General features: G+C 37.8%; 1 protein-coding gene across 1 annotated transcript in view; it reads left to right on the forward strand.

Annotated features, from left to right (window-relative positions):
* The window catches only part of SERPINI2 (serpin family I member 2), a 32,052-nt gene that overhangs the window by 7,098 nt on the left and 1,640 nt on the right, over positions 1-23,314 (forward strand). Inside the window, exons 4-8 of the mRNA XM_058555593.1 lie at positions 1,404-1,598; positions 1,678-1,870; positions 13,339-13,436; positions 17,300-17,386; positions 20,493-20,582. Coding sequence (XP_058411576.1) covers positions 1,404-1,598; positions 1,678-1,870; positions 13,339-13,436; positions 17,300-17,386; positions 20,493-20,582 — 663 coding nt within the window. The remainder of the gene's footprint in view (positions 1-1,403; positions 1,599-1,677; positions 1,871-13,338; positions 13,437-17,299; positions 17,387-20,492; positions 20,583-23,314) is intronic.

The following is a 23,314-nucleotide window of genomic DNA, read 5'->3' on the forward strand; positions in this document are numbered from 1 at the left end:
TATTTGCCATTGTGTTCATGATTTTTAATATCCTAAAGTAAAGAATGGTTGAATATTTTCCTACTAAACTATGGCTCAGAGGGATCAAATCTCCTATTTTGCTTCCCTGTTATTAAAGTTAATACTAAATTGTAAAACTGAGAGGAATTGTAAGCTGCTTTGAAAAGTATATAGAGTCTTTTTTTTTTTTTTTTTTGAGGGACACCTGTTTGTAGAATTCTTAGTGGAAGAATTTTAATAATAATCTTTGTTTAATCATAGGTTTTTTAAGTATGACAGCAGGAATAATATCTTTGGTCAGGTAAAAACTAGTTCTGTCAATCCCAAATGCCTTCTTTCCTACATGTACTGTAAATAATTAACACATCTTAGTTGGTTGTGTTAATGTTTAATAACTAATGTTGATAGTCCTATCACAGACATGGTAATCTAAACTTTAATTTAAATATAATCTAGCAAAAATTCCAAAGGGACTACAGAGTGACATACTAGTAAGAACACAACCTTAAAGTCATCCAGATCTGAGTTCAACTCCTAACAAGTTCTAAGCTATGCCCTCATTTAAAATGAGGATACTATTAAAACATTTCAGGATTATTGGAAGGTTTAATAATAATGTGTGTGAAGTGACAAGCATGTATCGGGTCCTCGATTAACAGTAGTTTATTTCTTTGTTCATTCATTCTGCTACAAAAAATTTTGATGGTGTAAGATGCTGCTGCATTCTCCACGGGAAGCCTCATATGGGGAAGCATAAATTGAAAATGTGAGATGGGTGCTGTGAGCAGTGTTCACAGGAAAGTCCTAATAGTGAGATACAAAATGAGAACATCCCTAGACAGCTCCAGGGCACCAATCATGCTTTTGTCTCATAACTTCGAAATACTCATCGGACATAGAAATAGGAGACTGGTGTTTAGAAGAGGAACATCATACTAGCAACTTCATTCTTGTCCCTTCTCAATGGTTGGTGGCTACAGCCTCGAGTTGCAAGTTTGAGTGAACCATTAACTTAATTCTGATTGAGCTGCTGAAGAACTTTGAAAGAAAGTTTGAAAAATACGAATAGATATGCAGGAAGAGATATTTAGTTTTTGTCCTTTCTGTCTGAAAAACGATTCACACAAATAAACTCACTAAAGAGAGTTCGTTACTAGATCTGTCCAAATTTCCCAAGACAATCCCATATCTCCTGTTTCCTAGTGAAATCCTGTTTGTACCTGTTTCTAAGTGAAATATTTAATAGGGCTCCTTCTTACTCTCAAAATTGCCAAGTTTGGTGATAAAGCACCCTGTTTATAACTGATATGCAAAAGAAATTTTTGTTTTAATTCTATTTAAAGCAGTTCCTCTGAACCGCTATTGCATATTGTTTCCTGCCTCCACCTCTACCCCCTTCACAGGAAAAATTAAAGACATGTTTTCAGGGGAAGAATTTGGCCCTCTGACTCGGCTTGTTTTGGTGAATGCTATCTATTTCAAGGGGCATTGGATACAGAAATTCAGAAAAGATGACACCCAGCTGATGAATTTCACTAAGAAAGATGGCGCAGCTGTCAAAATTCCAATGATGAAGGCTCTTCTGAGAACAAAATACGGTAATATGAGAAATCACACTCTAAAGCATGACTTTGGGAATTGCCAAGTATATTTAATATTTTATTTTCCCTGTTCCAGGTTATTTTTCTGAATCCTCCATGAACTACCAGGTTTTGGAATTACCTTATAAAGGTGACAAGTTTAGTTTAATCATCATACTTCCTGCAGAAGATGTGAACGTAGAAGAAATGGAAAAATTAATTACTGCTCGTCACATCCTGAAATGGTTCTCTGAGATGCAAGAAGAGGAAGTGGAAGTGAGCCTTCCTAGGTTGGTAATGTCATTTTATTGTTGTGGTTCTTATGTTCTCACTTATGGAGGAATTTGAATAGTCGGCTGAAAGATAACAAATGCCTGAATGGGCTATTTACAAAGATGAAAAGAAAAATGCATTTGGAAGTGTAAACCCACTTGTTGGATATAAAGGCAGGTCTGAACTATGCCAGCATTGCCTTGCCATGAGGAGGAGTGAATTTAAGTGCTGAATATTCTCTGAAAGAGAGGAAGAAAATGTAAGTCTTCAAACTAGAACGCTGGGATTAAAAGGATTTATTATTCTTATATTACATGAGCTTATCTTTCTCAAATTTTTTTTTCTGATTGGAATTTAAAATATTTATCTTCTGTTATGTTTAAGGAAAAAATAAAACCCCCGAACACTTATGATACCGTACAATTAAAAATGTGTTGAATCACCTTTGACAGATGGTGCCTAACAGTCATGGAATTGTAAATAGAATCCCATGTTCAGTTTGAGATAGTTAATACAAAATGGAAATCACAAAGGCCTATTTCAGGAAACGGTAATTATGAACAATAATTCCTTAATATCGTGCTTCTTGGAGACAGAAGAAACTTCAGAGAGTAAGGTGTGCCCAATAACTCAATTCACACTTTACTTGAACTTTTAAAAAGAGACAGATTTCTAATAGATTATCGTCTGTCCTTTCATTTCTAAATTTCTCTTCAAACTTATCAAGACCTGAATGGCCTGTGTGCCCCTCTTCCTGGCCCTCGGGCTCTTAAACTTCTTGGCTTTTCCTCTCTTTTCCACTTAGCCCAGATCCAAGGAGTCATTTCAATCATACTCTCACCAAACATTTTTAATGTTTTTGTCGCCTCGTCTAAATTCTCTCCCCAACCATCCTCAATCCAGAGTCTACTCAAAAGGCCACTGCTGCTCCTCTTTTACTGATCCTGTTAAGCAAAAAACCAGAGAGCAATCACTTCTGGCCTCATCGAGAACTTGGGACTCCTTGTTTATCTTCAAGAACTTTCTTTTCTAACACCCACACCACACAAAACTTGACCTCTATTCTCCAGGCACTACTTTATGTTGATTTCTCTTACTGTCAACATGTCTCAACTTCCTGTTCCTTAAAGAAAACATGTCATCAAACAAACTCACTTCTCCACTCTTCACCTCAAAATTTGTATAAATTTTTGCTAATGTTCTTTTCCTCTACCTTTCTTGATGTCCTGGAGAAAGAGGTATCCTATGCTTCTCTCACCTTAACGCTGGGCTCTTGATCTGAATATTATTAACCATCGCCTTCTTCTTGAAAACCTTTCTTTCTTTAACTCCTGTGGCACTACTCACTTCTGTTTATTTTTCTCTCTTTCTGTAAAATTTTCCTGCTCCTTGACTTACACTTTTTTCTTTCTGTTCTCAAATAATGTTTACCAGAATTTCATCTTCAGAATTTTCCTCTTTTTACTCTCTATTTGTTCCTTATTATTTATGTCTCTAAAATCCGAATCTCTCCCCCCAACTTCTCTTCTGATTCCCTACCATCTGTATATCTCTACCTGGATGCTAGTCAGTCTTTCAAAGAGTATTTTTTTAGCTCCTACTGTGTGCCAAACATTGGGGCTATAATAGTGTATATGACAGATAGTTTACCTTCTAAAAATAGAAATAATTTTTGGAATTAACTTGTTTATTTTCAAATTTACTTCTCTCTCTTTCTCTTTTCTGCTTTGGAAAGATCACTGTTTGGGACCAAAAAAAATCTGAGTTTGAAAACTGTGCCATGTACTAGCAGTGGGGTCTTAGGAGAGTCACTCGGCTGTCCTAAGTTGTGGTTTTATTAGCATAAAATGGGGATAATGATACCTGTAACTACAGTGGCCTGAGCTTCATCAGCCTAGATAACAAATGCCTAGATAATAATGCTAAGTGCCCAAACTCAACTACAGCAGGAAATACAGTCTTTTGCCTGAATTCCCTTCTCCATTTTAGGAATCCCCACAGGAACATTTCAGAGTCCACAAATCCATCCAGGCTACTGCAGTCTGGACAGCTTTTCCAGACTGTTTGGCCTTATTATCAGCTTCTTCAAACTGTGGCCACACTTACACAACTTCTCCCGTAGCGTGGACACAGACTTCTCTTTGAATTCTTCCAAGAACCACTGTTATGAGTTGAATTACATCCCCCTCGAATTCGTATGTTGAAGTCCTAAGCCACGCTAGTTCAGAATGTGAACTTATTTGGAGACAGAGTCTTTACAGAGGTAGCCAAGTTAAAGTGAAGTCGTTAGGGTGGGCCCTAATCCAGTATGGCTGGACTCTTTATGAAATGGAGAAATTTGGATACAGAGATATACATAGAGGGAAGACTATGTGATACAGGGAGAAGACAGCCATCAACAAGCTAAGGAGAGAGACCTGGAACAGACCTTTCCCTCACAGCCCTCAGAAGGAACCAATACTATTCACACCTTAATTTTGGACTTCTAGCCTCTGTAACTTGAGACAATAAATTTCTGTTATTTAAGCCACCTAGTTTGTGGCAATTTGTCAAGGTAGCCCTTGGCAAACTAATACAAGCAAGAACAACTTCAGTGTTTAACCAAACTTTACTGAAAGCTTGGTGTTGATAAAAGGGGCTTATAAGATGGATAGCAATGTAAAACCAGGTGGTTACCAGAGGGGAGGGGGGGAGGGAGGAGGGCGAAAGGGATAGTTCGGCACACGCGTGTGGTGATGGGTTGTACTTAGTATTTGGGTGGTGAACGTGATGTAATCTATGCAGAAATAGAAGTATAGTGATGTACACCTGAAATTTATACAATGTTATAAACCAATGTTACTGCAATAAACAAAACAACAACAACAAAAACAAGCAAACAAAACAAAAAAAACAAAACAAAAAAAGGGAGGAATGATAAAACCATCCAAGTACAAAAAGCATGTGAAAGTGCTGGCCATAGGTGTGTATGACAGAGGAAGATCTGAAGGTCTTAGTGGACAAGTTCATTGAGCCAGCAATATAATAGAAGGGTTAAACAAGAATATAGAAGACAGAAATGATGAAAAAAAAAAAAAACCAGGTGCCAGAGATGAGTGTTCTTGGAGTATGAGCCATTTCTTGTACCAGAGAGTCTTCTGTCCATTGCTGTCCTTAGCCTGCCATTGTCATGGTGCCAGGGCCTGCTCTCACCCCAAAGGGGTGTCTTTCCATCTTCCTCCTACTCAGCATCCAGAGTCCTCCAACTTTTCTCAGCACAGAAAGAAAGTAACACAGATTTCCCCCAACCCCTCGCAGGCCAGATTCCCAGTCATGACGAGAATCTATAGCAGTAGATTTTAACCTTTAGTGAAAACAACATTTTCATATCATGTAGAATAGATTATACTCTCATCATCTCAAACTTCTCCAGCTCCATCCCACAGGTTCTATTTGCATAATGAAAAAGCTCATTATGTTGCTTTCCCCAAACAAATGAACAATTTGCCTTAAAAGGTGAATTTGAATCTTCAGTTATATGGAAACAGAAACATTGGTTGGCAGTTGTACACTCTTTTTCCAAACAAATTCCAGCCACCAAAGGTTTTTTAAAAATTTGGTGGTAGTTTCAATTACAATACCTCATTACATCCTTCTATTCCTAGCACAAAGTCCGGCAAATAGAAGACGTTAAGTGACGGCTATTTTTCTTTCCTTGTTAAGAAGATCGTTGCCCAGCCAGTACCAAACTACAAAGTCTTCTCTGACTTCTCAACCTCCCTCACTCCTATCCCTCTCTTGCAGACTCTTCTCCATGGTATCTAACCAGTAAATTCTCATTTATTCTTCAAGGTCCCCTCAAAATTAACTCTTCGAGGTAGATTTCCCCAACATGCTCAGTTAGAATCAACCATTCCTTATCTTTATGTCTATAAGGCTTTATGCAAGTTTACATTATGGCACTTATTAGATTGCGTTCTCATTTCTTGCTTACATTCTTGTCTATCCTATTAAGATGTGAGCTCAGGGACAGGGGGTTATGTCTCCTTCATTTTGGTTTCCCTAGTTCCTAGCACATTTCATGGTACATAGTGTGTGCTAAATAAATATTGTTGAGTTAAATTACATAAATATTTTCAAAGAAAGAGATCCTATGTTATTTCCCTTTATCTAATCTTAAATATCTCAAAAACCAGAATTCAACTTTCCAGTCACTCTTTAATTCATTACCTGTAAGGATCCTGATGAAACCATTTCTCCTGCAATGCTGCAAGCAGCATAATAAAAGATAGGACATCAGCTATTTTTTGGAAACTTCTCTCTAGAGAATTAAAAATGAGATTTTTTAAATTCACAGGACTAAAAATTTTATCAATTATTCAATCACATTAATAAACATTAAATTTAAAATATATTCACTTTTCACTAAAGGGATGAATCTTCTGATTTCTTAAAGGAATGATTTGCTTAATGTGTTAAGTTCACGAACAATTTTAGTCCATCAGGACACATTTATTGAATTAAATTTCCTGAACACTAAGAATCATGGATTAAAAGTTCTGAAATACATTATCCCCAAGATGAACAATCTCCTCACAACAGAAAAATACCCATTTAAAATCTCTGTTCAGTACGGAAGAGGAAAAATAATATAGGCTCAATAAATACTTTTGGGTACATTGACAATTTTATATTTTATTACTCAGTGCTGTGGTTCTTTTACATCTGAATGAATACATTATAGTTTCAAACTGATAACTGAAGATTTTGGCAAAAGTGGAGGAGTTTAATCAGCTGTATTAGTTTTCTATGGCTATTGTAACAAATTACCAGAAACTAGGTGGCTTAAAACAACAAAAATTCATTCTCTCACAGTTCTGGAGGCTAGAAGTCCGAAATTAAGATGTCAGCAGGGCCATGCTCTCTCTGAGACTCTGTGTGGAATCCTCCTTTGCCTCTCCCTAGTTCCTGGTGGTGGCCTGTAATCCTTGGTGTTCCTCTGCTAGTAGACGCGTCTCTCCAATCTTTGCCTCTGTTGTCATGTGGCCATCTCTCTTCACTTGGCATTCTTCTTTCTTATAAAAACACCACTCATATTGGATTAAAGGCCCATTCTATTCCTGTATGACCACAACCTAACTAATTACGTATGCAATGACCCTATTTCCAAATAAGTTCATATTATAAGATGCTGGGGGGTTAGGGCATCAACATATGAATTTTGGGGGCACACAATTCAACCCATAGCACCAACTATACTAAATTCTGTTATTGTAAAAAACAAAACAAAACAAAACTTCTTTGGTAGCAAAATTTAATAAATTCCAAAGAGAGGAAAATTAATCTTAAGAATGCTTGTATATAAGCAACAGTAGGAGGGGGCCTGTGAGTGACTGTTTAGATTACAGTTACTGTTTAAGAAACACTTCTCCTTCCCCTCTTTGATGTATGACTAGTTTAGAATCAAGGCCAATAAGATAGAGTGTAATCTAAAAATAGGAGAGTGCTTTCTAGTGTTTATTACCTGTAACACACGAAATATCTAATTTTGGACGTTATCCTGCAGTTGGATAGCAGATAAAATAATCATGTTACTTTGTCTAAATGTAATATGGGATACTATAAACATCTTAGTAGTCAAACTTCCTCAGGTTGAAGAGTCTAACACACACTTGCTGTATATCAGATTCTTCACTGTATAAGAAATGTTCTGAAAATATATTTTTATGATTATGTATATGGGCAACAGTGAGCATTTAATACAGATAAATAAGGTTAATAAACAATTAACTCTCATCTATATAGCACTTTAACTTTGCAGAGCATTTAGCATTTATATTTTAATACTAAATGTTGTGGTTCTGTAGTCCGACTTGGTTATTGGGAGACTGGATTAGCTGTCGTGTGTATTTGCTCACAGCCTTACAGTTCTATTAGTTTGCTACTTATTAGAAAATATATTTCCTGTTCAAAAGCGCAGATTGATTGGGACCCCACTGTGGACAAGGGACCGGGACAGATGCAAAGAGATAGACATACTCCCTACTGATAAGCTGGTTACCACTTGGATGGAGCCGTGAAAGATTTGTACAAGAAATTTACTAACAATATACATCAGTGTATAGTAAATACTAAAAGAATGGTGCAACCAGAAAGCACTAGGAGGTTCATGAAAAAAGAGAGGGGAGGGGAGAGAGGGAGCACCAGAATCTGGAATTGTTAACAAAGACTTCATGGAAGAGGAAGGACTTAGACTGGGCTTTAAAAGAATCAAGAGGGTAAGTCCCATACGCGATGGGGAATTATTGAAAATTTCTAAGTAGGATAGTGGAATGATTAAGGCCAGGTTTCAGAGAGATATATTTGGTATTCACAATGCCTTTGTTTATGCTGGATAACTTGTCTGATTTCTTTCTCTACTCTCCCCTTCATTCCCATTTTTCTGGATAACTTCTATTGGTCCTTAAAAGCAAGTTTGGGTTTTCGAAAGCTTTTCTGATCTCTCCATGCAAAATCCCACAACATCTTCCCTTATTCCTGCTGAGAGAAGTTTTTTCTTTTGTGTTTATTTCTGTATAGCAGTTACATTAAAATTATTTGTTTGTCTTCTTCACTGCACTATAAACTTCTTGAGGTCAGTAGCTATGCATACAGTCGTTCCTCAGTATCTGCCGGGAATTGACTCTAGGGCCCCCCTCAGATACCACAATCCATGGATGCTCAAGTCCCTTGTATAAAATAGCATAGTATTTGCATATAACCCATCACATCCTTCCATATACTTTAACTCATCTCTAGATTACTTATAATACCTCATACAATGTAAATGCTGTGTAAATGGTTGTAATGTTTAGGGAATAATGACAAGAAAAATAAGTCTGTACGTGTTCAGCACAGATGCACCCATCATAGGCCTTTCAATCTGCGATCTGCGGTTGGTTAATCCAGGAATATGGAACCCGCGTGTACAGAGGGCTGACTGTATTTCCTTTCTGTGACCCCAGCACAAAGCACACACCTGAAAAATAGTAGCTGTTCAATGAACGTTTGTTGCTTTAATCTGAATAATAGAGATGTTCAGGATGTGTTAAAGAAACAAAGACTGAAGCTGAAAAGATCAGCTAAGAAATCATTGCAATGATTGGGGAACTAAGTAATGAGTAATTTAAAAAAAAATTTTTTTTTTTTTTGAGGAAGATTGGCCGTGTGCTAACATCTGTTGCCAATCTTCCTCTTTTTCTTTTTTTTCTCCCCAAAGCCCCAGTACATAGTTGTATATCATAGTTGCAGAGTTGTAGCTCTTCTATTTGGGACACTGCCTTAGCATGGCTTGATGTGTGGGGAGTATGTCCGCACCCAGGATCTGAACTGGTGAACCCTGGGCCACCGAAGCAGAACATGTGAATTTAACCCCTACACCACTGGGCTGGCCCCAGTAATGAGTATTTAAAAGGAGCTGCCTCACTGGGAATAGTAAGGAAGTAGTGAAGGAGAAAGACATTTATTGGAGTGTGTGACTAACGATATGGGTTAAGAAAGAATAGACTGTTTTGAGGTCCTAAGATTGATTTACTAGGAAAAGGAGAGGACTGTGCTTTTTTCTTCTTTTGTGGCAGTCCTTAACTGGGCATCATGGACTTTTGGAGAGTTCTGGGATAGGTTCCAGAGAATTCTCGAAGCCCTTGAAATTATTCACAAATTTATGCATGTAAGGTCATATATGTATTTTCCTTGGGAGAGGCTTCATAGTTGTCATCGAATTTTCAGCTGTCCAGTTCTTTAAACTTGTTAAATACTACAGTTCTATGCAACAGTACAGTAATAACTAAACAATAGGTATGGTCTTTCTGAGAAGTATCATTCTTTAAAGATATTGACTGATGTGGTATCTCACAGTATCTTTTATCAACTGTTGAAACCAGATAATGGAAAATAAAACATAATGTTGAAAACCAAGAGCTTTGCCAACATCTTACTGTATAACTTTAATTATCTTACCCAAGATTTTTTTTTATTGTTAAATGGGATAATGGTAATACATGCCTCTTGGGGTTGTTGTGAGGATTTTATGAGATAATGTGTATAACATTTTTAGCACTCAACATTATCACTTATTATGATTTTTATTATTCTTATTCAATTTTAGCATTTATCGAGCATGTATGATAGTGCCAACTCTGTCCTAGATGCTCCCCCTCTTTACCATATCTCGTTTAATCTCCATGATAAATTTGATAGAGATCTATTTTTATATTCAGGTTACAGATGAGGTGCAGACAGATAAATAGCCTGCCTGTGGTCACACAGCTAAGAGACGGCAGAGCCAAAATTGCAAGAGTCAGAAAACAGGTGTAATGTGGGGCAAGCCTGAGGGAGAACACAGAACAGAGCAAATGGTCAGTGATTGAATGAGCAGCAGGATGAGATATGTGGAGCGGCAGTGCCAAGGAGGCTCTTGAAAAGAGATAACACCTTCCATAGGATGTGAGGTATCGTAGTCTTGCTGGGCTAGAACTCACCCCCAGGCTTGGCCAGCTTTGGGTCTCTAAGTGGGTGAGTGAGAGAAAGTGGGCTCAGGCAAAATGAGGCTGGGTATGAGAATGGATATGTCATGACCAGCTGCAGAAGTGATTACAAAATGTTCATTTGCCTTAATCTATTGGACACTGATACAAATTGGAATCCCAAGTTTGCATTAAACATTGTCCAGATATGTTTCATATGTGACAGAAAGCATTTTTAACTCAGTCCTTGAGGCTAATAGAGTATTTCACACTAGACACACAGACACACATAGACACAGACGTGCTCTCACACACACACACACACACACACACACACACATTCTATGAGGTAATTGGTTAGAAAGTGACCAGAATCTACTATGGAGTCACACAATAGTCAATGTCCACCACCGTCAAGGATTGTCTTATATTTTTATCCTTGTCAGCAGCCCTAAGATTTGGTTTGGTCGGTTCTAAGCCTGAACATTCCAAGGATGACTCAAGCCCACTGTATCAAAACTGGGATTCCAAATAATAAGGATAGGGACCCTAAAGGGAGACCCATGCAAGACTTTTTGTCATTAACCAAGAATCCTGGGTATATAGGAAAAGGAAGGGACAACCCCAATCCAAGGTAGGGCCTGCAGACCAGGAGTGGATCCATCTCAAAACAGAAATTCTGAATTGTTTTCTCTCATTTTCTGTAGCTTTTACCTGTGTAAGATCCTTTTAAGTACACTGGTTGCATGTGGCATTAAATTGCTGTCTTTTAAGCAAATAGATAATGTTTGCATTTGCTAAAACATTCATTTCATGATTATTTAGTTATTAATTGTTTATACAGTCTTTTTGCTGCCCATTATTTCACTTTTAGCTGTATTATCTTGACAATTTTAGAGGAGGATCAAGGAAAAGGGGAAATGAACCACATCTAGAATAAATATTAAGATTCATAAAATTTGCATAATTAACACTATATGTATATATTGACCGAGATTATGATTTTGAATTATACTTTGATTAGATGGCAATGGGAGTTAGCACATTAACTTTGACTTGGAAGGGACCTGAGTTTGAATCCTAGCTGTGTCCTATCTTGATCTTGAGCCTGGAAATCACCCTCCTCAAGCCCTTACTTTCTTATATGTTAGTGGAGACAATAATGGTAACTTCCTAGGGTTTTTGTGAAGATTAAAAACTATAATCTATACTAAGTGCCTAACACATGGAAGTGCTACTTCACATGTGGCTATTTGTGGCTCCAATAATTATGGATAATTAGAAACTCGCTGTAGATTACACTTTTATTAAATGGTTGAATGGGTTTCTCTTGCTGTAGGTTTCATTGGACTATATTATAAGCAGGACTGTTACTTAAATGACTCTCCAGTGATAATTAGGCATTATTAGACGTTGTAATAAGTCTTGCAGTATTCTTGCCATTATCCTAAAATCATTGGACTATTATACTAAAAATAGCCAATTTATAGGTGGACTAGAACATTTATCCTTCACCTTTTGGAAGCTCATACTCCATTCAGTTTAAAAAAAGAGTGTGGTAATGAAACAGAAAAAAAAAAAAAAAAGAAAAAAACCTCAAAACCATCATGCTGCATATTATGTTTCTTAGCAGGAAGTTCAAAGGAAGAAGTTGAAAACAGTGGCATAAAACAAGCTATTTTCATCATCAGTAGATTTTAATGCGCATGCTGTGCACTTTCCCAGGTAGCTAGGGTTCTGAATGAGTTAGCATCTTCCAAAAGTGCATAATATTTTACCAAGAAATAATTTAGGCCCAGTTAATTTCTGCCATGGCAGGTTCATTATTTTGAAGAGTTTTAATTAAGGAGCTTGTTCACTGTTTGGCAACTAAAACAATGATCTAATTAGACTGATTGCCCAACCTAATTTCTAGCCCCAGATGTGGCCCTACCTGTTAGCTAAGCAAGGACCCTGTGCTTGAGCAGTTGTGTTTGTATCCAAACCAGAGAGCGTGGGGGCAATGCCCACCAGGACCCAGACAGAGCAACTTGGGGGAGTTCCCCGGGAATTTGGCTGATAAGGGAAATATACATCGCTCCCTGTTTAAGGACTTTGCACTCTTTTTTTTCTTTCACAAACAAAGTTTCCAAACTGGTTTTAAAATGCAAATTGTATTTTAAACATCTATACAGTCAGTAAGTACTAGCTCCTTCTTCTTATAATTGAAATGGAAAAGTGAGATTCAGAGATCACTGTCCACTTGGAATCATAGATCAGTGTCTGAGAGAATCGTTGAGATTCTCTGGGTAAAGTCTCTCTTCACCTCAGACAAATTGAGGCCTGGGGAGGTGACCCGAATGTGGAGTCCTAAGTTATAGCCCTGTGTTGGAAGTACTGGCCTATTTTTTTCCTCCTCCTATAATTTTTATTTTTTATTTCATTTGAAAGAAATTTAGTTGCTTTTCAATCTTTTAACCCTTTACAGAGCATGTTGGGAAGATATTAGATGTGTCCATAAACTGAAGGAAGTCACATCAATTGTGACAATGGGAAGGATAATAGGTTATCAATGCCTCTCTGTACCTCAGTAACCAACAATCTCCTCGAAGGACTGTTGGCTCCTGTCCCCTCTCATAGCGTCTTAGATGTCTGCCAGGAACTGTCTTTGATGGTGTGAAAAAGCTGAGGGTGTACGGTTCTGGAGGGAACCTTTACACTTCTAGGGAAGGAATGAAGCAATTGAAAACTTAGCACTCTCATCCTGTTTTGTTGGGTAATTGTTACCCAAAAATAGAGCATTCTCTTCCCCCTTCCCAGCAATCATTTATCTGGGAAGCAAGTTATTAGCAACTCAGAACTGCTCAGTGGAGCTGGGGGAAAATGGTGTGAAATGTAATTGGGATAATGAAAACAAGAGATTTTGTAAGATAATCTCTTTCAAGCCATCCATTTTATAAAAAGCATTTTGGTAGCAAATATGCGCAATGTTTCAAGACTTTTCTTCATCTTTTTTTTAACAGATTTAAAGTAGAACAAAAATTAGACTTCAAGAAAGCTTTGTATTCTTTGAACATAACTGAGATATTTAGTGGTGGCTGTGACCTTTCTGGAATAACAGGTAGTATGATAAATAATTCTTATATTATCATGTTGATATGTTTTCTTAGTAACTATGTTAGCTGACTGATTTTAAAATTGAAAGAGCATTTGGCCCCAGAAAATATGTAGACGGTGAATAGATGTCATAGTCATGTTGAGCCGTCTGTAAACAAGCAATCTATTTGCATTTAAGCAGTTTTCCTTAATGAAAGTCAGACGGCATTTTAGAATGTTAGGTAAGCCTTCTAACCATGCTTGTAATGAAACTGTGTAGGTAAAGTATTATACTGGCTTCTAGTTCAGTTCTGTTTGGATTTCCTTATCTGAATAATGAGAATTACAACTTTGAGTCTCTAACCTAAGCAGAGCTAATAAAACTCTTATAAACCAATTTGCAAATGTTAATTCGGTGATATTAGAGCCCGTGAAATCGGCATCCTCAAGCTGCTAGATGATGAACGCGATCTAGAAATTGTAATGCTACGGCTTGTAGATTTAGCTTGGGACGAAAACAGATCTGAGAAGATGCAGCTCTTGTGCTAACTTGCACCCGGGAAATTGTGCCTGGTTAAGATGCTCACTCGCACATCCAAGCCCAAGACAGTCTTATTTTTTCTCATCCTGGCAGTACGCATTAGTTTAAAAATAACTAATTAAAAAGAAAAAGTGGATGAAGAGGGCCAATTTATCTCAAGTTACTTACCCTCTTTCAAATTCAGTCTTCTGTTTTATAAAAGGAGACTAATGATACAAGCTTGTCTGTCTGATGGGTTTTTGTATCATAATATGGAAATATTGTGTATTCCTATATAAATGTCTAGGCTTTGGAGAAGTATTCATTAATTTATTCACTCATCAATTATGTGGGTGAATGAACAGAATGGATGAGCTTTCCTAGCGGAGGAGGTGGGTGGGGTACACAGGTGACATAGCTGTTCATTACCACCTTCACACATGATTTAGCTCCTTGTTTGCACGTTGACAGATAGATCTGACATCTTTGACAATTTCGTCGGCATCAGGAGTGAGACAGCCAGCATTAAATACCGCCACAGGATGCGGTCGAAGTGTGCCCTGGAACATAGCCACCTCACCAACCTGAAATAAACGAAGCCATTTTTCAAGCACCTTTTCCTCTTAAAGTTCTTTCTGGCCTTCGGAAGCTTAACTTGCTATACCTCAGACTCTGTAAATTCCCAGCAATTTGTGACACTTATAAAATCTCCGTTTCAAGGCAGATTTATCAAGAAAATACCTCCAAAATGCTTCATAAAAGAATTTGTGCGAGAGAATAACCCTGAGCAGAGAAGAACGAATGTCCAAGATTTTCTGCTCTTTCTCTCCTGAGTTAGGTATTTGAGTTGTTTTAACCACTTTGGTTCTGTCTTATTGCCTGAAATAGAATAACCACAGCTAACGCTGGCACTATGTCTGCTCATTAGGATAATAGTGAATTCCCTGCTGTCCCTACACATCATTTGTGCAATAACGTTCACTAAAGGCTACTGTGAACCAGTCCAACACTAACGCCATGAGATGTTTACATAAAAGAGACACTACCTTATACTCATGTGGTTCACAAATTTTGAATGAAATGTTTTTAGAGAGTTACTATGGAAACTTTGAGATGAATATTTGACTTCTAACTGTTATTACTTCTTGTGTCACCTTTAGTAAAATATTCAACCTTTCTGAGCCTCAACTTTCTAATCTGTTGAATGAGATAATATATTCTAGTGGCGGAAATAAGTAAAAGAATGTATGTAGATCACCTTGTTCAACATCCGGCACATAGTAGATACTCAGTAAATATTAAATACAAAAAAACCCAAGCGGGACAAATGGCACTGGCGCACCTTCTGGCAAAGCTGCAGAAGCTTTCTTGTCCTCTTAATTTGACAAAGACATACTTGGAATTTTCATGGAAAATTAAAGGAAAGAATTATTACAAAGGTCTAGAAACCAGTGAGTTTGGGGAGTCCAAATTCCTTGTTCTAGTCTCTTATCTCTCGGGTCCTGTTCTCTTCCCAAGACTGGGCCCTCTCTGTGGTGAGATGGAATACACGAGACCAAGTTCTCAGTACAGCAGTCAGGAAGTCATTTGATCCAGAGCTATTGCTAAACTGCATGAAATTCTCCTTTCCTCCCAAGCCTGTTTTTTGGTCTTTGCTCTTGGTATGGGCCCCTAGGTCATCTACTCTGGGCTCTATATCTGAATCCTGTCTTATTCCAGGTAATTCTAGAGAAAGAAGGTGCTTTTTACTTGACTTTGAAAGACTATTCTGCATTTCTGTTAATCCATACAATAATGCAGATGCCCTGTTTTCTCCATCATATATTTTTGTATCACTAGACATATTCATATCCATTGATTTATTAATTTAAGTATTTGTTGTAAGCCAACTATGTGCCAGGAAGTTTTCTAGGGATCTAGCCATGAATCAAGTGGGAAAAGTTCCTCTTCTAGTGAAGTTTACATCTATTGGGGAAGATGGATAATTAATTAACTGATAAGACGATAGATACTGTGAATTTAAATAAAATATGGTCATTCAATAAATGGTAATTAGGTCAGATAAGAGCAGAATTAGGGTGGTGAGGGAAGACTGCTATTAGGAAGTGACATTTTTGCGGAGACCTAAATAACAAGGGAACCAATCAGGGAAAGTTCTGGAGAAGGAGTTCCAAACAGAGGGAGTGCTAGGGCTGAGGCCTTGATGCTTGACTTTGTCGCTGGAGCTACAGATGAGGAGAGGAGGGTAGGAGATGAGAATAAGAAGTATTCGGGGCCCAGAGAGAATCAGCACAAGCAATTTGGAGTTTATTTTTATTGGGATGGGGAGCCATATTTTATGCAAATATCTCTTTGATGACTTCTCTCTATCTTGCCTGAGAGGATTTACTTTACTGTAAGCTGTCAGAGCTGGTTCCCTTTTACTAAGGTATTTCTTCAAGAATCATTTTAAATCGGGTGGTTTGGGTGGAGTCCACCTGCATCACATGGCTTTCTCTCTCAAGAGAAACAAAGCTCCTTTTTCTTCTCTCTCGTCAACTTTCAAGGCCCATCTTCCTCTTCTCCACCCTCTTGCCACCACTGGACACACAGCCACATTTCCATTGTCTCTCTGAGGAAGATTGTCAGACCTACGTGGTCTTGACACAGCAGGGATGGCTGTTGGCTTCTGAACTCATGGTTTTACTCCCCTTCTCAAGGAGACTGTCCTCACAGGTCACTGTGTCAGAAATGCTTTACACAAACGTCAGCTGTACCACGGGGAGAAGAGGGGCCTTCTCTCTCAGCTTGTGTCCACACCAGAACAAAACGTTGTGAGACACTATCTTACACTGAGAAATTTGACAGGTTTTAAAGCATAGCTCTGAAGTGATTTTGTAACAGATGCTACAAAAGCTCTTTAGACTTTTATAGCCTCACCAGTCTTGAAGGAAAGTAAATTTTGTTTTAAACTCAGATCAAAACTGAATACAGAATTTAAAAGGCAAGTTGGCTTTGAGGTTGAATACATAGGGTGGGATTAACTCAGATCTGTAAAACTTCTTTCATCTTGTCTGTAGACCATGGCTGAGGGAGCAAAACCCTCTGTCCATTCAAATATTTCACTTAGTGGGAGACCTGATTTGAGGCGTACTCCCTTCTGTCTTTCCCTTTTATATCTGGACTGACCTTGGTCTCTTTGTATCTTCTCTATGTCATCTCTGCAAGAGCTGAACATAAACCACCCTTATCTCTAGCAAATTAACTAACTTGGAAAGAGTTTGTGTTTTTCCTTTCCTTTGTTCATTTGAGAATGTAATTAACCTGGGACCTCATAAGTAATGGCTCTGAATTTTAACCTTTAAATACACGTTCATATTTTCCAACAGATTCATCTGAAGTGTATGTTTCCCAAGTCATCCAACAAGTTTCCTTTGAGATAAATGAAGATGGCGGTGAGGCTGCAGCATCAACTGGTAGGACAAATGATTTCCCAACAAGCTAGGGAAAGACTGGGGGGAAATGATCATTAGGGTGCTGGCACTTTTGCAGTGCTCTAGTCTCCTTTTTCCTTCCTGCTGTCCAGTACGCTATAGGAAGAAAAAAGAAATTGGTCATATAACCTGGTTTATGCATCTCTGCAGCCATTTAATGAAAAAGGGAAGGGAAGGGATTTGATTAGGAGTTAAGACCCATCTACTGATATTTGCCTATTTGCAAACTGGATTACCTGCCAATTAGCAGGCTGGACCTGTGGAGAAAACTGTAGGCTCAAACATGAAATCATGGTTGCTCAGGAGTGCTCACTCTTAAGTCATTGTGTTAATTTCATTCTTCCATTACGCCCGGTTAGTCTCTACTGTTCTAATTTGATTCTTGTCGTTATCTCTGTGACAATGGCTCTCAAACTTTGCTACACATTGGAATCACCTGGAAAGCTTTTAAAAATTCTTTTTAAAAATCCAGTCCACAGCCCCACATAATTAAATTGGTATGTCTGGAGACAGGATCCAGGCTCCAGCATTTTCTTAAGTTTCCCTAAGTGATTCCAGTGGGCATGCAGGGCTGAGAACCAGTGCTCCACAGTGGCCTGCAGTCTGTCCTTGCCACTGCGAGTGCAGCGCATGGACCAGCAGCATCAGCAGCACCCAGGAGCTTGGTAGAAATGCGGAACCGCAGGCCCAGCTCCAGACCTACTGAGCCAGAATCTGCATGTTCCAAGGTCTCCAGGTGATTTGTGTGCACGTTACAGTTTGAGAACCACTCCTCCATGATCTATTTCCTTGAACAAATGGCATTTTGAATAGTGTCTGTGCTGTATATACATGATACTTGAAAAATAATTGGGGAAAAACCTTAAATTCAATTAGAAATGGAAAAGCAACCTTAATGAATTCCTTGTAAGTCTATTTTAATTTTTTTAAACTATTTGGATTTTAAACAATAAGTAAAAGAAATGTATCATTTAAACTGTCTTTTGATAAATTTCTATAAGTTTATATCCATGTTGTTAATTTGTTGATTAATTTGAAATGGCTCCGTAGTGCCAATGGATTTTGACATTTAAGTGGGACACACTGGGCTCTCACTGCCATTTGTCATCTCCTGAAGGACTTTGCATTACTGTGTTCAAGGAACTTAGATTAGAGGGATGTGATATTGCAGTCCTTGGAGAAATCAAAATGTTGCATTGGGGTTAGGTTACTGACCCATGTAGACAAATTTTCTAGCTGCTTTTTCGTAGACGTGGAAGAGTCCTTATAGATCATTGTCTTATCCTCTCATTACATTGCTGACAAAATAGGCCCAGCCATGTGAAGTGGCTTGCCTGAGGTCAGACTGTTAACTGACAGCAGAGTTAGAACTAAAAGCAGGTTCCCCAACTGCGAGTTCAGAGCTCTTTCTCCTATTGCTCACTGCCTCTCGTTTTAAGTCTGGAGTTCTCTAAGAGGCGGTAACCATCATTAAGGGGAGGCAGGATAAATTAGCAGTGACCCTGATGTATTACACCTCAGAAGACTCAGCATGAGTATTTTGACTTTCAGGCATCTGCTCAGTGGTTGCTAAAGAACGAAAAATCTCGAATACTCACCAAAATGAGAATGGGAGTAATACTGACTGCTTTTCTGCTTTATTTCCTTAATGCAGACATAAGGCTATATTCATTGGTAATCTGGGCAGCGTTGCCTGATATTCCAGACAGGAGAGTGCCGTGCATTTTGTGTTACTAAGGTTATGTTTGACTGTGAAGGGAATCAGAACATGCCACCCCAAAATAGGCTACTTTGGTAGAAGGGTTATTTTGAGTTGAAGGCAGTTGAGAAACAACAGATACAAAGAAAGCTCTCTATCCTACCCTATCTGCCTAAAAGCAGGGCATAAATTTCCTTTTGTGAAGGTGTCTCCCCTCCTCTATCCCATACTGGGTGAAGGAGAGCAACCTTTATCACAGGAGATGGAAGTTGGCACTGAAAAGAGTCTGCATAACAAACCTTACTAAATAACCCTTATTTATCATTAATTTCCCCTGTATATTTACCTTCCCACAATATACTGCCCCTACAAGCCCAAACCCTTTTTCCTTTGTCTAGTCACTTCTCCAGAGATCACCATCCTTTGTTAATATGGTATATAAGCTCTCAAGCCTATTCACTTCTTTGGGTATTCACTTTTTTTCTGTGAAGCTCCTCTGTGAATACAAACTAAACCATTTCTTCTATTAATCTGTGTTTTGTCAGTTTAATTTGTACACCGCAGTCACAAACAAAGAATGTAGAGGAAAAGTTTTTTTCCTTCTCTATAATTATTTTTTAATTCTGATTACATTACATTTTTAAAAATTATTTTTTCGTGGGTCTGAAAAAATTGTGCAAAATCATCACATTATTAGTAAAGAAAACATCTGAATTGAGTGTAGGAATATTTAATCTAGAAAGAAAAAAATCCACCCTTTAAATTTACCCACTCTAAATATTGACAAATGCCACAGTGGAGCAGCATGAAATAAATTATCACAGTAAATGATTGTTAAGGCAGCAAATCTCTCCATCTAATCTCATAATAAAATCTTATACACATTCACAGCACAAATCCTAAAAGCTCTGAGCTCACAGAATAATTTTGGAAAGGTTAAGTTAAAAAAAATAAATTTGAACTCAGATGTGATTACCACAGGCCTGAAGAATAGAAATAAAGTGCAAAAATATCTGGATAGGAATTAAGAGTTGAAACATTATAAGAATAAATCGTATAATGTAAATAAAAAGTGAGCAGAAAATTATTGTTTAAAATATGAAATTTTTCAACTGCTTTCACTAAACTGAATCTAGTATCTGGCTTTCTTCTTCACTGAGCATAAATGTGAAGTTAGAATTATTCCATGAATGATCCAATATTTATTCTTCTGCTCTGTGGTTTTTAAATTTATTCCAAACTTCTCTGTATTTAGAAAATGGTTATTTTTCCACATGTTAACTCCTCAAACAAAATGACCTGTCCTGTCTACAAAAAGTATTATGGATATATTTTCTTTACTGATCTTTTAATGTGAACATCTGAATAACTGTGGTCTCTATTTCATAGGTGTAAACATCCCTGTGATCATGAGTGTGGCTCGAAACCAATTTATAGCAAATCATCCGTTTCTGTTTATTATGAAGAATAGCCCAACAGGTACGTTTTGAGAATTCCCTGGGGGAACTGCTTAAGTTAAACAGACCTAGTCCTAGCTGCTAATCTACATATATGAATCGTTTATTCTTTCAATGGATATTTGTTGAGTGTCTGTTTTGTACCAGGCATTGTATTTTAAGAGATGACAGGGGCCTAAAATAGGGCAGTAGTAGTAATAGCTGCCAAAATAGCTATTACACGTGCTAGCCATTTCCAATGCCTCTCTCTAAAGCTAACACCATTCCAATAGCTTAGATATTGGCTATTAAAGACATAGACACTCAGAGAGAGGTGATGTGCTTTGTCTAAGTGGCCGAGTGGGAAGAGCACCTGTTTGTCTCTGAAGTCAACTCTCTATGATGCCACAACAGGAGTGGAAATTGGGGGTTGTAGCATTGTGAAAGATTTCAGAGGTAGATTCCAAAAGAATAAGTGACTAGGTATAGGCTCTGAGTGGGAGAAAAGGGTCAAATGTAATTCCAAATATCCAATTTGGGCAATTGGTGAAAGACGATGCGGTTAGGTACAAACAGTAGAGGTCACAGTGGATTGGACTGGCATTTGATACAATGTCAACATGTGGAAATGCAGGTTGTCTGGGGAGATGTTTCTGCATTTTCTCTTATGACAAAGAGAGGTCAGGAATGTGGATACAGTGGGGGAACTTTCTTTAAGTGTATAGTTAGGACTCTTCACGGGTCATAATGCCCATATAAGGATCAGAAACCATAGGAGAGCAGCAATTGCATCTTACTTGTCTCTGTATCCAGCCCAGTGTTTGGCAGAGTGCCTTGTACACACTATCAGCATCCCCCTAGAGATTGGGAGTATGGACTTGGGTATCAGACCTGGGCTCAAGTCCCAGCTCAATTATACTTTCTAAGACATATTCTCCTCATCTTTTATTTGAACATAATATTAATACCTTTCTCATAGAGTTAAATTAAAAAATCTATGAAGCCTATAGCACTGTGCCTGACACATAGTGTTCATTATGAATAAATCAATAAATATAAAAGAGTGAATGACTGAATAAATGAAAGAAGGAAAATGAAAAAATTTCTCTGTATAAATTGGTTTACTTGGAAAAGAGACACGGTTAATCTCAGAATCTGAATCTGTTAGATTAACTAGGGATACTGATGTTATCGACCCCCTGAGGGATATATCAGTCTCTTTTTAAGGCTCCATGAAGCTAATGCTGAGTGACCCTTCAGAAAATTATATCCCGGATACAGTGAGACAACTTTAGACTTGCTGAAAGTGGATTAACACAACTTCAATTCCTGTAGTGGATGTGTTAGTATTAAAACATATTCTGAGTATGTCATTCGATCTATACATCTTCAACCTTTGAATGACTCTAATTTCTTACAATTAGTATGTAATTATTGGGTATGGAGACTAGAAAGAAATGAAGCTGCATTGAGCATCAATGCACAAGGACAGAATGGCATTTAGATCAAAGCTGTTTGACTCTACTCTCCAACTTGATAACTGAGGCCATTTACTAGCAATCAGTTAATCAGCAGTGAAATTCAACACCCAAAATAATACACTTATTTATTTATTTGTGATAATACTTAACTACCATACCTTAATGACAATTTCCACTGTTTTATGATCCTTATTGCAATGAGACTTTCTAAAGTAGAGTTACTTCCTTAAAGTACTCTTTAAAATGAATGGCCACTCATTTATCAGGGGCTGTAAATTGTTGCCATATAAAGTGTAGAATGGGCTATTATCTTAAGACAATACACATTCAGTGATTTATTTATTTTTTCTCACAAATGAACTCAAGAAATCATTGAGATTAACAAAGATGGTGACTTCACATAGCATAGTAGGCTACTAAGTGGCTTAATGCTTTACATAAAATATATTCACTTGACAATTTCTGAATTCTGAGGATGAATGATTTTAGATTTAGTGTAACCAATTTTTATCTAGATTTAAAATTTTCTTTTGGTCAAGCAATGCTCTTTGCAAAATCCATACATCATTTGTATTTTCCTGTCAGATTAGTTTTATAGTTTAGTATAGTCATCCAAAGTTTTCACTAAGCCAAACTTCCAGGGAAATAAGGAACATTTTTTTCTTCTTTTAGGTTGAGAGTGTAGGCCAGTTTAGAGAATTTCAGAAGAAAATTGTGAAAGATGCCACATGAAATGTGCCATTTCTCAGAAAGTAGTGAATCATGGTTTTGAAACTGACAATACTCCGCACATATTGTGTTTAGAACTCTGTCAGAGTCTTGGGTTGAAGGGGGAAGCAGACTGCAGGGTATTCATTAAGAAATCTTTTTTTCTAGGTCATTACTTTGTTTTTTTGTTCTTATGTCCATGGATTTTGACTCCTAGTGACCCTGTGTACAGCAGAGTGGAAACCTGCCTGGGTTTTTTTTGGCCCGTGCTTTGAGCTGTATCAGACTATGCTCCCCTGCTATTCATAGGGTTTTCATGGCCAGTTTTTTGGAAGTGGGTGGCCAGGTCCTTCTTCCTAGTCTGTCTTAGTCTGGAAGGTCCACTGAAACCTGTCCACCATGGGTGACCCTGGTGGTATTTGATATACTGGTGGTAGAGCTTTCAGCATCACAGCAACATGCAGCCACCGCAGTGTCACAACTGACAGATGGGTGGTGTGGTTCCCTGACAGGAAACGAACCCAGGCTGTGATGGTGAGAGCGCCGAATCTTAACCACTAGACCACCAGGGCTGGCTAGCTTTGGT

This window comes from Diceros bicornis, chromosome 15 (assembly GCF_020826845.1).
Source record: "Diceros bicornis minor isolate mBicDic1 chromosome 15, mDicBic1.mat.cur, whole genome shotgun sequence".
Taxonomy (NCBI): domain Eukaryota; kingdom Metazoa; phylum Chordata; class Mammalia; order Perissodactyla; family Rhinocerotidae; genus Diceros; species Diceros bicornis.